General features: G+C 42.3%; 1 protein-coding gene across 6 annotated transcripts in view; it reads right to left on the bottom strand.

The window, feature by feature from the left end:
* The window catches only part of USP7 (ubiquitin specific peptidase 7), a 240,151-nt gene that overhangs the window by 102,381 nt on the left and 121,072 nt on the right, over window positions 1-16,698 (bottom strand). For all 6 annotated transcript variants that reach the window (XM_068127513.2, XM_068127517.2, XM_068127516.2 and 3 more), the window contains exons 5-11: window positions 10,001-10,089; window positions 8,980-9,088; window positions 8,325-8,455; window positions 8,148-8,202; window positions 7,816-7,896; window positions 7,181-7,271; window positions 1,398-1,480 (exon numbers count right to left, since the gene is read on the bottom strand). In XM_068127513.2, the coding sequence (XP_067983614.1) occupies window positions 1,398-1,480; window positions 7,181-7,271; window positions 7,816-7,896; window positions 8,148-8,202; window positions 8,325-8,455; window positions 8,980-9,088; window positions 10,001-10,089 (639 nt within the window). The remainder of the gene's footprint in view (window positions 1-1,397; window positions 1,481-7,180; window positions 7,272-7,815; window positions 7,897-8,147; window positions 8,203-8,324; window positions 8,456-8,979; window positions 9,089-10,000; window positions 10,090-16,698) is intronic.

Here is a 16,698-nt window from a genome sequence, read left to right as displayed (position 1 = left end):
ACTATCCCTGGTGTTGGGCTAGCGGCTAGGGTGCCAGCTTAGGATCCTAGGATCCTGGGTTCGAATCCCGGTCGATCGCTGAATTAACGCCAGGGGGGTTGACTCAGCCTGTCATCCTTCCGAGGTCGGCTAATTGAGTACCAGTTCACTGGTAATTCCCTGCTTGTCGTAAAAGGCGACAAAAAAAGGGTTGGCGGCAGGAAGGGCATCCGGCCGTAAAACATTGCTTCAAAAAGGGGACCAAACAACAACAACAACCATGGTTCCCGAAAAAGGCCAACCCCCGCTTTGCGGGGAAAAATGGCCTCTAAAGGTGGGCTTTGGTTTATTGAGACATTAAACTGCATAAATTTCAATAAAAAAACTGGAAAAATTGAGGTGTTCTAAAACTTTTGACTGGTAGTGTATATTTCTTATATGTCTGTCAATGCATAATTGATAAAATGTCAAATTTGACCTCATTTGACCATTTTGACCTTGAAAATTACATTGAACGTCAAGTTCAGAGATGGCATGTTCCCACATCATGCTCGACATCCCATTGAACTAGCATGATTATTTGTTATTAACGGATAAGTCGTGTCCTTTGCACAAAAAACATTTTTGGCAGGTCAACTATTGGTGTTACTCGAGTGCATTTACAACCACAAGATTTAAACCACCACGTGACTGTTCTTTATTTGTTGCAGTGGGCAAATAAACTTTGATATTTGATTCATCACTTCCACATTGCATCCTGTTCCAGTCCGAAACCCACATACAAGCCACCATACCTTACAACAACGTTTTGGAACGTTAGAGCTAAACACTGTACAAATTACATAAGCAAGAAAATATGGTACATGAGTGTCAGAAATGACAATTTATGACTCTATAATATGAAGGCGGCACTTACAAAAAAGCAAGTTTAATTTCCTTAGTTCCCATTTGGAAAGAAATTCCAAAATATCCAGGGTCGATTGCTAAAATTTCAGTAAAGGTTGGGCTGACTCCACCCATCCACTTCGCCTCCAATTTCCTGGTCTACAACCGTTGTTGTGTCTCTACAGGCCTCAATGAAGGGCAAGTCTACAGAGAGAAATTAGATAAAATATAGTTTTTCCGAAATAATATGGGAAAACTTGCATGGTTTAAAAAAAGGCTAACATTCAAGTTTTTCTCCATGTATACCTGGCTATGATGCACCGACAGTGACAAGTGCAACATCGCCCTCTCGCTATCAATGAGAAAACACATACAGAAAAGAACGTAAGCAAAGTTAACCTTCTCACTCACAAGCTACGCGATTCTCAGGCCTGAATTAGTAAATTAAGAGCTTTAAAGCAAAGCGTTGCATAAAAGATTTATGGCAATTACCTTAACACAGTAGGCAAGCAGCAGCTTACTGACAAATGTACCTGCAAGCCATGTTCACCAGCATCATATTTGTTATCCCCATCGAGTTGTTCCACCGCGATGTAGTTGGCAAATGATTCGTAAACTGCACATGCACACATATATGCATGTCACACGCTTATCACTTTACGGCATTTTCACAGAACTTGGGGAGAATAAATGTTTGCATGTCACGTAAAGGGTGTGGTTGGAACCTGTTGGCACAGAAATTACTTAATGTTGGCTGTAGATTCAAAGGAACCAAAATATTGCTGCCATGCCATCCAATTTTTGTATATACACTTGAAAAATGTCCTCCAGATCATAAATGGATAGCTGAATTAGCAAACAAAGTAGACAATCAATTAAAAGCCTGCAATCCAACAGGTTTATATCGTTGTTTTTCCCCCGTTCCCCCAACATAGCTTCCATCAGCATCTGTCGCCATTAACTTTCAAATGACTGAGTGGAGCAATTTTGACATTGCACATGCAGTCCTGTGTACAAGTGTGTGGCTGTTGGTAGATATATATATATATATACAGACTTGGCATTTAATATGGAATATTTTTTTTCTTCCTTGACTTGGGTTTACTTTCTGAACTCGGTATATCAATCTGGTGAGTTTCTTTTACGCTTCGGTGATTTCCTTGTTAAAAGAACCATGTCACTGATTGTCTGTCGCAGCAAGAAGTCAATAACAGGATTATATCACAGGTGGCGTGACAAAATGTACGGACGGGTACATTTGACGATTGGCTTCACAATCGGGTATATAAGGGTTGTTACGTTCTGTATTAGTGGAAAACAACTGCTGCACGTCTACAAAAGTTATTGCCGCTTCACCTGGAGATGGTCCGTCAACTCGACAATGCTGTTTGTCATTTAGTGGTGGCTTTACGAAATTCCAGCATGAAACAGCGTGCTATTGCTTGGCAGTATGGCATCACTCAAGGTCAGGTGTCAAATATCCTGAAACGAAATGCTCAGAGGGGTGTCCCTACTCCAATACCAAGGCCAGGACGTCCCTGCCGAACCACAAGGAGGGATGATCGCCAGCTGCACCGGTTAGTCCGCAATGGCCGTACCAAGTCAGCTAATCGGCTTGGGGCTGAGTGGAAGCAACTGACAAATGTGCCTGTATCCAGAAGGCTAGTCAACCAACGACTGGTTCAAGCAGGCTATCGTGCCAGGCGTCCCCTGAGAAAGCCACGTCTGACCAGACAACACCGCCAGCACCGATTGCAGTGGGCCAGAGAGCACCATCAATGGCAGCCAGGACACTGGAATCACGTGATCTTCAGTGACGAGTCTAGATTTCTGGTCTATCGTCAAGATGGCCACGTCCGAGTGCACAGACAAGTGCATGAAGCCTACAACGACGATTGTATAGTGCCAAGAGTCCAAGCTGGAGGTGGTGGGGTGACTGTTTGGGCTGCTTTTCATGCAGGGGGCAAAACTGACCTGGTTGTTCTGAATGGAAACCTGAACCAGTTCAAGCACAGGGCCATTCTGGAAGAAACATTGCTTCCATTTGTTCGTGCAGCCTTTCGAGGAAACTTTGTCTTCCAAGATGACAATGCACGGCCTCATCGTGCTCGCATGATCCAACACTTTCTTGCTGACCGTGGTGTAGAGCATATGGAGTGGCCTGCCATGTCACCGGATATGAATCCGATAGAGAACTTGTGGGCAGAATTAACGTGTCAAATCGACAACTTGGACCAGCAGCCTGCCTCTGTGCGTGAATTGCAGCAGGCTATTGTAACTGCATGGCAAGCGATTCCTGTCCAAACCTTGGCAAATCTCGTGAACAGCATGCCTCAACGTGTACATGCTCTCCTGAATGCTCGTGGGGGTTACACGAAGTACTGAACTGTAATTTTACTGTCTGTAATCCCAGTCGTAATTTAGCTTTTGTTTTTGTTAAAAAAAATTTTGGCTAATGTGCAAAATAAAGACATACTTCTGGAAAACGCACAGAAGTTTAACACAGTACTGTCCGTGAATTGAGTTCGATATCAGTTTACATCACTTTCAAGGATCAATTTATTTGCTTCGAAATGTCAAATGTGGTTTTTGTTTCTTTTAAAGGTCACATTAACAAAATCTAGAATAATTTCAACATAATTCCAATGAACTTTTGGTTCTAAGTCATCTTGAAAAGTAAGTTCACCCCCACAAAAAAAATATTCCATATTAAATGCCAAGTCTGTATATATATATATATTTTTTTATTTTTTACTTTGCTTGATTCAATATCAATGATTTATAACATATTACTATCAGATAGATATCTGCTACCATCACATGATTTTGGAAGGTCAAATTTTGCTGTGATCACTGCTCACTGATCATGCTGACCAAAAATGCCAATAGTCATTTGGCTGCAAGTTTCCACTACCAGCACAATGTACCTGAATGATTTTTTGGTTTGTTCAATGAACAATGTCTGAAAGAGGTAGATCAGCAAGATTTACTGAAGAAGTGGCGGAACAGGCTTTGGAGCATGCTCTGGGATGACTCCTATAACTGACAGGAATGAGTGGAGTGGATCACTGCTGGACAATGATTAGTGGGGATTGTCGGGAAAGGGGGGGGTGGGGGGTGGAGAGAGGCTTGGAGAGGAGGAAGAAGAGGGGAAGACTACATTTCATGACCCTACTGAAACTGAAGCTCTCGTCAATGCCCTTTCTCAAGTATAGGTGTAGCATCACCTCAAGGTGATCGGTGTTGAGGTTGTGGAAGAGGCTGCAGGCATCATGGACAAAGTGGATCAGGGGCAACTTACCCTGCCAACCAAGTTGCTGAAAACAATCCATCAAGCGGTGAACAATGGAATGGTGCAAGACCCTTTCATGGGGAAAAACGACCAGTGTGGGAAGGGATCGTCCTCCTGCTAGACATAAAGGATAAACATGACATATCTGGAAAACAACATGTGCGATTCGGTTGAAGCATCATTTCACTTCTTCTGGCAGGCACGAATGGCGCCATTGTTCTTGAACCAAATAGGGAGGCAAGGTTTGGAGAGTGCAAAATGAGCGGAACAGCACAAGCTCACATGACGAATACAAACTAGTACCTAATGGGGAAGCAAATATCACGAGGAGGGATGGAGAGTAACATGAGATCTTGGTTCACTGCTTGCTTGAAGCCCTGAAGGAAAAAGTGTGATTGAACAGCTTCTGTAAGGAGTCCCAGAAATGGGAGAAGAGGAACAGAAGAAAAGATGTGGGTGGCAAAGCAAGATTTTGGGTGTGATACTGGAGCTCGTACTCCATTGAGCTGTGGACAAAGATCATGCAGCCTTCCTGCAAGTCTGATATTCCAAGGAATGCATTGGAACAATTAAGGATATCCAGTGTGAAACTAGCTTTAGAGGCAAAGTTGTTAAATGGTCAGCCCAGTTGAGGTGGTAAATGATGTTGAGGCCCAGATATTTGACAGAGTGAAGTTCAGTCAGTGGATAGATGGGGATTTTTTGACGAGCATCTGAGACCCGTAGGCACAATGGTCCATTGGACCAAATTTTCATTTGTCTTCATGGCTTTGTAAAATACCTGCCTGCTACTGCTCGAGCATTAGCTTGCCTTTCCTTTCACCAAGCCCAGATGTGCCAGGCCAGGGATCATACGTTCATTGTTATTATTGCCAAATGACGCTAATCTATCTATAATTCCAGTAATCTCTGTGTGTATGTGTGTGTGTATGTGTGTGTGTATGTGTGTGTGTCGTTTGTCTGTGACCGCTGTTTCTCGACAACCACGGGTCCGATATACTTGAAACTTGCCAGGTATATTGCTGGGGACCCGAGGATGTGCCTTTTCAAGGTTTCATATTAATCGGAGAAGTAGTTACCGAGCTATGGCGATTTATTTACCAAACTCCGCAAGCCGTTCGCTTTGGACCAAACCATTTCATGTAAATAGAGGGGGGGGGGGGGGGGGGGATTGTCACCGTACTCGCAAGCCGTTCGCTTTGGCTTTGCGAATGGACCAAACCATTTCATGTAAATAGAGGGGGGGGGGATATAATTTTAGATATATATATAGTACGGGCATGCCCTAGTATTATTAATGTTGTTAATATTATCAGTATTAATTAATATACTAGGGCATTGCCCGTACGTGGGTGCCCGTTCCTTGCCAAAAAAAAAAAAAAACGCTACCCGTACGCTCTACCCCGCCCGTACGCCCGTAAACAAAAAATAACAACGCTCTTCGCTTCCGCCCTTCGCTCTGACTGAATTGGGAGAAATAATGCGCATAAGAAATCGAATTACGTACCGTAATGGCGGTCAGCTCGTAACGCGCACACTGTCCGGAAGTTCGCATATCGCATATCTATCTATCTATCTATTAATGCCCATTTATTCAATTATCGCCAACGTATTTTGGCTTTTTGCAATTTAATCGCAAGGAAAAGTAGAAAGAGAAGAGGGGAAAAAAGAAAAGCCTTGCCTTGCTGCAAACAGCTGCTGCAAACAACAACAACATGGAAGGCTGCACTGTCCGGAAGTTGGCATATCGCAGTTACGATTATTTTAGTGTTAATGGCCAATTATTCAATTAGCGCCAACGTATTTTGGCTGTTTGCAATTTAATCGCAAGGAAAAGTAGAAAGAGAAGAGGGAAAAAAAGAAAAGCCTTGCATTAACGCATTAACGCTTGCATTGCATTAACGGTTCGGCACACGTGATAGCTCGCTGCTCTCTGATTGGTTGAAGCGTTTTTTGGACATAGCTCGGTAGGTACTTGTCCGATTAATTACAAACCTTGAAAAGGCACATCCTCGGGTCCCCAGCAATATACCTGGCAAGTTTCAAGTATATCGGACCCGTGGTTGTCGAGAAACAGCGGTCACAGACAAACACACAGACACACAGACACACAGACACACAGACAGACACACAGAGATTACTGGAATTATAGATAGATGCTATGTCACAATGGTATCATTCTTTTTGTTATTTCTTTTAAAATGAGAATGCCATGCTGTGGAAGGACGTATTAAGCTGCTCTATACACCTCAACATGGCATGTGTTTAAAACATGGGAATTCTTCCTCATTCTTTTTAGTTAGTTAGCCTAATCAACTCAGGAGATCATGACGATCATTTTGATGTGTCGCATTCCACATCAGAAAGTGCCAGTAGAACTCCAGAAACCAAAACAAACAAACACACACACACACACACAAACACACACACACACACACACACACACACACACACACACACACACACACACACACACACACACACACACACACACACACACACACACACACACACACACACACACACACACACACACACACACACACACACACACACACACACACACACACACACACACAAAAGATACAGAGTGAGTGCAAAATTTGCCGGGATTAAAAGACACGTTGAAAATGTTCGACAAGCTGCTAATCCTGTAGTCGCTGCAGCTGCTGCTGGTTTGTCAACGGGGATGGAGAGGATGCAATATTGTATCGCAAAATGTCAAATTATCTGCAAAGTGGACAACGGGGACTCGAGAGGCGACAAGGCAGAGCCAAGGCTGGTGAGAACTTGCTCTCCCTTATGTGGTAAAATTTTCACATGATCTTGAAGGCAGAGGGTACAACAGAGGTTGGTGAGGACAGAGGTGCCACTTTCCTCATTCAAAATTTCTTACTTCCGGAAATGTACAAACAAATTTAGTGAAAAGTTCGATACAAGTCCAACATAATCAGGCAGAGCAAACAGCCATTGATAGGCCCAACCACTAAAATGAAAAAAATAAATCAAAATAATGTCACTCACTGCTTTTCTTGCCCTTAATGCTTAGTTGAATGTCATAGTAATCCTCCGTTCGTTCCGATCGATAGTTCACGTTTTTGCACTGAATGTACGACTGCAACACAAACAGCACATAAGTGTTATGGGAATCAAAATGAAAGAAAAAGTACCAAGTACATTATCAAGAGTAACAAGCATTCTGAGTATTGCGCTGCATTACATGTCCCCTACACAGTCTGTCGTCCGGAAAACTGTTGGGGAATTACCAAAGTTCAAAGTGCCATAACTTTGTCAAAAATGATCGAAACGTCGTGAAGTTCGAACTTCATCTGTACCTTATCATGAGGAAACCATGTACCAAGTTTGAAATCATTAGCATTAAGAGTTTAGAAAAAAAGTCCGGAAAACTGTTCTTTGCGTGACGGACGGACAGACTGACAGACGGAGGGACGGAGTGCAAACCTATAGTCCCCTCCAGTGTATACTGGTAGGGGACTAATAACCTTAAATCGTTCACATCTCACATGTCAACGTTAGAACTGCCAAAGCAAAGAGCAAAACCAGAACTGTTCTGTGGGTACCCAAGCACGAACCGTCCATTAACCGATGCACAAAAACATTTGAAAAGAAGTTTGGAAATAAAATAAACAAGAACTCACCACCATCTTTCCCCCAAAGACCTTTGATATAGTACCTTCCACACATGTACCTTTCATTTTATTTTCCATATTGTCAAGAAGCTGTAAAAGACAGGCCAGGGATTACTAACAAGGCATCCATCAGCAAGTGTGATGGGGAATGGCCAAGCAAATATATATGCCAAGCAAGATTGAAGATATGCTGCACTTCCGGCCAAAGCAAGTACACAAAACAATCTTTTCATGAGACGTGACAAACGTGAGGTTCACGGCTTTCCGTGCTTCGAGACACCAATTTCCTCCGTCAATGCCAATTGCTCAGGCTCATAGCAGTTCCCCATGTCGTAACTTACCACTCTGCTGAGCTCCTGCACGTCGTGCTGCATGAAGCTGTCCAAGGTCTCCCAACTGCAATGTGAAATAAATAGTCAGTTCTTAATTTCCAAACCCAAATGGCAAAGTGGCCCCACCGTTCACAATGGGTGACCACTCAACAGTCAGGGTTCAGGTGTTCAAAGAAACGGGCTCACCCGAAGGATTTTGTGAGCTTCTTTGTACCAACGGGCTTGTCACTGTGCTGAAGTTCATAAAACACCCTCTGCAGTGCCAGAGGTACGCTCTTGGATGAATCATCTCCCTCGGTCGGCATTTGGTACACCGCCTGAAAAGCAGGTGACAGCAATGCAAAGATGATTGAAATACACATTTTTCCCCACCTGTGTAACCAACTTCCACATTCTCTTCAATCCCATTCTTCCCTCCAGGTCTTCAAGACAGCTGTTCACCACCATCTCAGATCATCTCCCATCCAAAACCATGATCCATGAAACCATCCTCAATGAAACCATCCCAACCATGGAAACCATCCCAACCTACACCCATGAAATCATCCTCAAGCCCAAATCTTTGCAATTTCGCGTTTTTTACTGTCTGAGAGTTTGCCTTTTGTGTCCCTTTTGCTTTGGGAAGGGAAATCTTCCATGTCCATCTAGTTTATCGATCGGCCCTGCTGTTGGTGTTTCCCCCCTCTTCCTACTGTTCCTTTTGGTATGTTACGGCCTAATCTGTTCTATGTTCTAGCTCTTCCACGAGCCATGACTTTGTATACAAAAAATCCAAATAATCTACAATATACAATTTGCCATACAAGGTGGCAACAGCACGAGGCAAAGAAGAAACAAGTACCTTCCTGAGCTGATTTGTGAAGAATAGCGTTTGAAGCAGGCTGTTCATGTAGCATGTGGCTCCCTGGTTTTTTAAACCCACGTAGCCTGTGTATTTCTTTGAATCCCACCTACAGACAACAGGACATATACAGCGTGATGGAGCTGCCCAGTCGGACAGCATTGGACCCAAAAGGTTTGTTAAAAACAGCAGATATCTATCTATAATGCCAGTAATCTCTGTGTGTCTGTCTGTGTGTCTGTGTGTTTGTCTGTGACCGCTGTTTCTCGACAACCACGGGTCCGATATACTTGAAACTTGCCAGGTATATTGCTGGGGACCCGAGGATGTGCCTTTTCAAGGTTTGTAATTAATCGGACAAGTACCTACCGAGCTATGTCCAAAAAACGCTTCAACCAATCAGAGAGCAGCGAGCTATCACGTGTGCCGAACCGTTAATGCAATGCAAGCGTTAATGCGTTAATGCAAGGCTTTTCTTTTTTCCCCTCTTCTCTTTCTACTTTTCCTTGCGATTAAATTGCAAACAGCCAAAATACGTTGGCGCTAATTGAATAATTGGCCATTAACACTAAAATAATCGTAACTGCGATATGCCAACTTCCGGACAGTGCAGCCTTCCATGTTGTTGTTGTTTGCAGCAGCTGTTTGCAGCAAGGCAAGGCTTTTCTTTTTTTCCCTCTTCTCTTTCTACTTTGCCTTGCGATTAAATTGCAAACAGCCAAAATACGTTGGCGCTAATTGAATAATTGGGCATTATGTTTTACAACTAATAAAAACGAATTTGCGATTCATTCGCTTTCCTGCGCGTTTGTGTACGCGATGGCGATTTCTTTACCAAACTCCGGAAGCCGTTCGCTTTGGACCGAACCATTGCATGTAAATAGAGGGGGGGGATTGTCACCACTCGCAAGCCGTTCGCTTTGGACCAAACCATTTCATGTAAATAGGGGGGGGGATATAATTTTAGATATATATATAGTACGGGCATGCCCTAGTAAGAACAATTAGAAGGGTTACTCACGCAACACCATGCGGTGCGTCGGCTTGCACGGACACCTCAAAAGTGACTTTGTCATCTTCGATGAATCCCTTGTCCGAATCTACAATGTCCTTTCAAACCAAAGCAAAAGGAAATTATTTAAAACTGCACTTTGTTGTGACATAAAAAAAACAAATGCAAAGAACCCTCTTTAAAGCTTCTTAAATAATAGAACAAAAAAATTCCTCACGCTTGAATTGAACATCAGAAAATTGAACAGAGCTATGATATGCAACAAATAGGACTTCAACACATCTAATAAATTGTTCATACAGAGACGAGTCATGAGGTAATAGTTGTGAAGTTTCATCAAATTACCTTTGCTCTTTATTTTATTTAACTGTTATCTTCATCCTCAACAGCTCACATGATGGCAACTAGTGCCAGGTACGAAATAGCAAAAGCACTGACAAAAGTAACAGGTGGGCATATTTGTGATACCTTCCGAGTACCTGGCTCGCCATGATGGGATCCCCGATTCAAATCACTTCAGAGTTCTGGACCTCATGTCGGTGTCTGGCATTTAATATTTGTTCAAGCTCTCCCATGGACATGAGAGCTGAAAAATAAATAAATACCTACGAACAAACTAACAAGATAACGAAAACAGAACAGATCTCTGATCATCTGAATCACCTCACTAACACTCTTGACTTGGTTTTCGATTCCAGGCACAACCCTTAATATCAGGTTCCTGCATCAACAACCATGGCCGTTTCAGACCGTCATCATATTTCTACTAGCCATCCCTTCACACCCTCCAAATCACAGCCATACACTTGGTGTTTACTTTGGCAATTTGCTCATACTAAATGAGATGATTCTACACCAGATGTATTCAGAATTCCTCTGGAAAAAATAGTATTTAGCTCCAGGTCATTCTGTAACTACACTGCAAACACTGAAATGTTTCTTGAAACGTCATTGTTTCTCCAACACTATCAAATCTGGTACAGTCATCTCTAAAACGGTTTAACCATCCCTGCTCTGTTGCAGGCAACCGAAAAAAGACTTGTTTCCAAGCATGTAAGTCTGCTCCCTCTAAAAAACTCATGAGGCATGCAACCATTGGACTTTGATTATCAGTCAATCTAAAGAAATCTGCAAGTTGGTCCATTGCCAAATCTATCTCCTGCAACCTCTGTGAATCTTCCTTCTAATCCCTCATCAACTCTGATGCCTCAATTTCTTATAACGCAAAATTCAACGCACATACCGCTGCAACTCTTTTTGACTCCCGCTCCATTTTTGTCATTTCTAGAAAGACAACACAACCATCCACTATCAACAGATAAATTTTACAACTAGAACGGCACTCGGAAGAGAGCATACCAACACCAGGCTGAACAGTTTACGTTTTGTATCCCACTGATAGGCCAGATCTGGATCCAGATCTGAACCAAACTCTAATCGGCTTGTTTGTGCCGTCTAAACAACTATCCACCGAGCTTTGTCAGAAGACGTCCACAACTTTTGGAAATATAATGCTATACTGTATATCGCTTTTAGCCCGAATCACTCAATGGTGAACAATCACTTAAATCTTTTAAAAGTTCTCGTATCCAGATGTTCACTAAAATTGAAACAATTTCTCCATGTCACAAACCCAACCTGTCCACCAGGTTTCGTCCGAATACATCCATAACCTCTTGAGATATTGTGCTATATATAATTTTTTGCCCTATCTTTCAATGGTGAAGAATCGCTTAAAAAAAAATTTCGGATCCAGATCTTCACCAAAATCCAATTATTTTCTCCTTTTCACATACCCAACCTCTCCACCAAATTTCGTGTGAATCCATCCACAACGTATTGAGATATCCTGTTAACAGACAGAACACAGACAGACAGGGGTGACAAAACAACCTCCATCCACCTTCGGTGGTGAAGGTAACAAAGAGAATCTGACAAACCCTTCTCAATAGTAAACATTATAAAGGCAAATTGTCTTGATAGCATTCCTGTTATTGTCTTAAAGTGTGTCCCAGAACTGGCTCCCGATCTTACTCAGCTGTATACACATTCTCACTCTACAGGGATCTTTCCGGCATCTCATAAACATGCACATACATTCCCTGTGCGAAAAAAAAAGAAAAGAAGAGTTCATCAATCCAATAAATCAAACTACTGCAAAAATTATTTCATTTCAACCCTTTCTAAGGTTATGGAAACTGTCGTCATCAAGAGTTCTTGTCATTCCTATAAAATTCAAGTTTACTTAGCAACCACCAATATGGATTCTGTCAAGCCAGATTTACTGATGCTCTACTAGCTTATGTCACATCACCAATGGATGGTATTCTTAATTTCTTTCCAAATGTTGGCTCTTCATAAATCCCAAGTTTTACCTATGAGGAATATTGCTCACTAATATTTGGCTGAGTTCCTCCATTTATGTTGTGTATCCTGATGGAGTGCAGTCTACGGCAAGTTGACTTGTGGATGGCAACTTTTCTGCAGGCAGGCTTCAGCTCCAATGCAAAGCTGTTTCATCTCTTATACCTCTTCTACGATTACTTCCATGCCCGTTGCTGTGCAGAATTATCAACTACAATCGTTCACCAAATGAGGAGTTCTCATTCTTCTCATCTAGCTTGAACTAGCCATACTTACTTTACTTCTCTGGATACATGTAGAAACAATAAACATGCCACCTCTTTCCTCGCACCACAGAGGTGCAGAATCAAATGGAATCAAATGGCTCTTTCTGCTTTTCCAACGACTTCAGCAGTTCAAAGCCCCACAACCTTCAGCAGTTTATGGCCCAGATCAATAATCTCTCCCTGATCTATGTGAATATAATCATCCGAGATAAATTGAGTAAAATGCTGGCTGTGATGGTTACTTGACACTTCCATCATTTCATCAAAGAAGGCCCGTTCTACAATGAAAATAAACAAATACATTTTACAACTAGAACAGCATTTAAAATCTTTCAGTCAAATCGACAGCCTCTTTTAAAATATGGGAAATTCTGGATGTATGGTACAAACAGGTTGTTAAATAACCAAATAATAATAATCCCTTGTAGGAGTTACAGGCAACAAAAGGCTGAAACTTCTTGAATAGCTCAAGGCTCCTTTTTTTTTTTTTAATACCTTTTTCCCCAAACCGGAACTAGTCTAAACAAACCCCCCCCCTGTCCCGTCACTTCCGCCCGCTCCTCTTAAAGGGGCGTGGCTCCAATAACCGAGTGCACGCAACACCCATACCGTCAATAATCCTATTGGTAACGTGACAGTGAATTATGAACAACCAGTCCTCTTTGGGGTATCCCCCACACCCTCACAAATATATATATTCCAGTGGATTATATATATTTCAGTGGTCACATTCCAGTGGATTGGGAACTGAGTACCCTCGTCCCTCGATACAAGGGGAAAGGTGACCCTCTGGAGTGTGGCTTGTACCGAGCGATAAAGTTATTGGAGCATGGAATGAAGGTATTGGAAAGGGTGTTGGAGAGGAGGATAAGGAAGAAGGTGAAGATCGACGAAATGCAGTTTGGATTTATGCCAGGAAGAGGAACAACAGACGCGCTTTTTATTGTGAGGCAGTTGCAGGAGAAGTACATGGAGAAGAGGAAGAAGTTGTTCATTGGGTTTGTTGATCTGGAGAAAGCATTCAATAGGGTTCCACATGAAGTAATGACATGGGCATTGAGGAAGTTAGGAGTGGAGGAATGGTTGATCAGAGTAGTGATGGCAATGTACAAAAGAGCGTGCAGAGCTGTAAGGACGAACGACGGGAACAGTGGTGAGTTTGAGGTGAAGGTGGGAGTGCATCAGGGGTCGGTACGAAGTCTACTACTATTTGTAGCTGTGATGGAGGTGATGGCTCAGAACGTAAAGGAGGGTTTACCGTGGGAGTTGTAGTATGCAGATGATCTGGTGTCGATTGTGGAAAGTATAGATGGACTGAAGGAAAAGATGAACAAGTGGAAGGAATGTATGGAGACAAAAGGTCTGAAGATGAATATCGGAAAGACGAAGGTGATGGCAAGTGGTAAAGCATGTGGTGAGGTGGAAAGAACTGGGAAGTGGCCATGTGCTGTGTGCAGGAAGGGTGTCAGAGTGAACTCCATTCAATGTACAATGTGCGCTGAGTGGGTTCATCAAAAATGTAGTGGTCTGAGACGGTCATTAACCAGTGTGGCAGCTACATTCAAATGTAAGGTGTGCACAGAGGGAGCTGCAGATGGAGGAAATGTTGAGTTGGATCTTGGAGACGGCGTGAAGCTGGAAGGTGTGAAAACATTTTGCTACCTTGGAGACATGCTGAATGGAGAAGGTGGATCAGACTCGGCAACGGTTGCTGGAGTGAGATGTGCATGGAAGAAGTTTCGGGAACTGAGTGGCGTGCTGATGAGGAGGGGAGTGTCGTTGAAGCTGAAGGGAAAGGTGCATGCTGCATGTGTGAGAAGTGTTATGATTTATGGGAGCGAGACATGGGTAATGAACGTAGAGCAGCAACGAAGGCTGGAAAGGGTGGAAATGCGAATGGTTCGGTGGATGTGTGGAGTATCGTTGAGAGAGAGGAAGACAAATGATGAATTGCGAAAGATGATGGGAATAGAGCCTGTGATTGATGCTGTGAAGAGAAACAGGTTGAGATGATTTGGTCATGTGTTGAGGAAGGATGAAAGTGACTGGTTGAGAAGAGTGATGGAAATGAATGTAGAAGGAAGTAGACGACGGGGAAGACCGAGAAAGACTTGGCGAAAGATGGTGGAAGAAGAAATGCGGGCAAGGGGGTTAACAAGGATAGATGCAGAAAATATGGCAAAATGGAGAAGATTGTCATGGGGACCGCAAGGCGAACCCCTGCTCTCGCCGGAAAAATGGCCTTAAAATGCATGTTGTTGTGTTGTTGTATATATATATATGAGTAGTGTATATATGTTGCTTCTGGGACACTCTCATTTTCCCATTGACTTACATGTTAATTTTTCCCCTCCCTCATTGCCCCTAAACACCTCTATTTCTCTCACCCTGTTCTTTACGAACCTTCTAACCTTTTGACATGTTATCCTTATTCATTCGTCCACTTAAACAATGGTCCTTCTGTGTGAACCTGTGATCCTTCTGACCTTATGGACCTTTTAACCTTTTACTCTTAACATCATCTGGTGAATCATCTTTGACCCACTCAAACAACGACCCTACAAATATTTGTTTATGCGTGGGAAATAATTTAATTCTCTTGCCACTCCCTTCACCATCTAATATATTAACAAAAAAGATGTTTGAGTTTGGTTCTTTATTAAGATATTTTAACTGAGCTAAGATAAAATGGTAAACCTCCCTCAATGTTCTTGTTTGAGCGCCTCCAGTGCCACACACTTTTTGGTAGGCTCTGCCCACTTTTTGTTAAGCTCCGTCCACTTTTTGGTAAACCACGCCCACTTTTTGTTAAGCCACGCCCAACTTTTACTAAGCCACGCCCACTTTTTTGCTAACCCCTCCCACTTCTGTTAAGCTCCGCCCACTTCTGCTAAGCCCCACCCACTTTGTTAAGTCCCACCCACTTTATAAACTCTTCAGCATTGTATCATTTCCAGGTAATACATTACATCATTTTCAGGGAATTTCCATCACATCATTTCCAGTTAAGACACGCCCAGGTTTGCCCAGGGAATTTCCACAGGAAATGACACACACCCAGCCCTTCTTATAAAAGGCACCGACCACACAGGCTTTTTCAAACACGCTTTCTGCTTCACTTGAGAATGGACTACTATGCCGAAATGGATTGGGATAACTTTGCTATTCCTTGGAGTCCTACTACCTGTGTAGAACTCAACCTTCAGATTGATGAACTGGACTCGAACCTCTTATCAATGGAGGTAAGTTTGTTTATTTATTTATTTACTTATTTAATTTTTTTTTTTTTTTTTTTAGATGAGACTCGTGTAAGAGTTAACAAAGTTTATTTTAATATTCATAGAGCTTGATTTATACAAATAAAAATATTGTATTAAATTAATACATTGTTATTTTCTTTCACAGGAAATTGTATCTGAGATACGAAATGAAAATTCTGCTTTTAACACAACTTGGGATGAAGTTATTTTTTTGTTTGAAGACTTTTTGAACAACCAAGACCCCAGAACGAGTTCTACCTTGATGATCCAGCCAAAGAGTTATACCTTGTAGATCCACAAAATCCTGAAAAAGAGTTTTACCATGATGATACTTGTTGTGAGTTATCAAAACAAAACCCACTGAACAAGTTCTACCTTGATGAGTCAGAATACAAGTCATACATTGGAGACCCACAAATTTCTGAAAATTGGGAAACGGGAATTCTCCGATGGTCCGCAGTTATACTATGTGAGACACATCATAGAAACCCTAAAAAATTGGGCAAGGAGAGTTCTCCCTGATGGTCCGCAGTTATACTATGTGAGACACATCATAGAAACCCTAAAAAATTGGGAAAGGGAAGTTTTCCCTGATGGTCCGCAGTTATACTATGTAAGACATATCACGGAAACCCCCAATATTTCTGAAAATTGTGGTTCTACCTTGGAGACTTGGAAAGATGGTTATATTTTTGGAGACTCGGAATGGGGGTTTTGTTTTGATGACTCGGAATGTGATACCTATCTTGAAGGCTCAACAGGAATGTGGTTATACCTTGGGAACTTGGAAAGTTGGTTTTATTTTGGAGACTCTACC

The sequence above is a fragment of the Myxine glutinosa genome, chromosome 10 (genome assembly GCF_964187855.1).
Source record: "Myxine glutinosa chromosome 10, kmMyxGlut1.1, whole genome shotgun sequence".
Taxonomy (NCBI): Eukaryota; Metazoa; Chordata; class Myxini; order Myxiniformes; family Myxinidae; genus Myxine; species Myxine glutinosa.
Note: the sequence above shows the minus strand (reverse complement) of the source record. Positions and strands in the feature narration are given on the sequence as shown.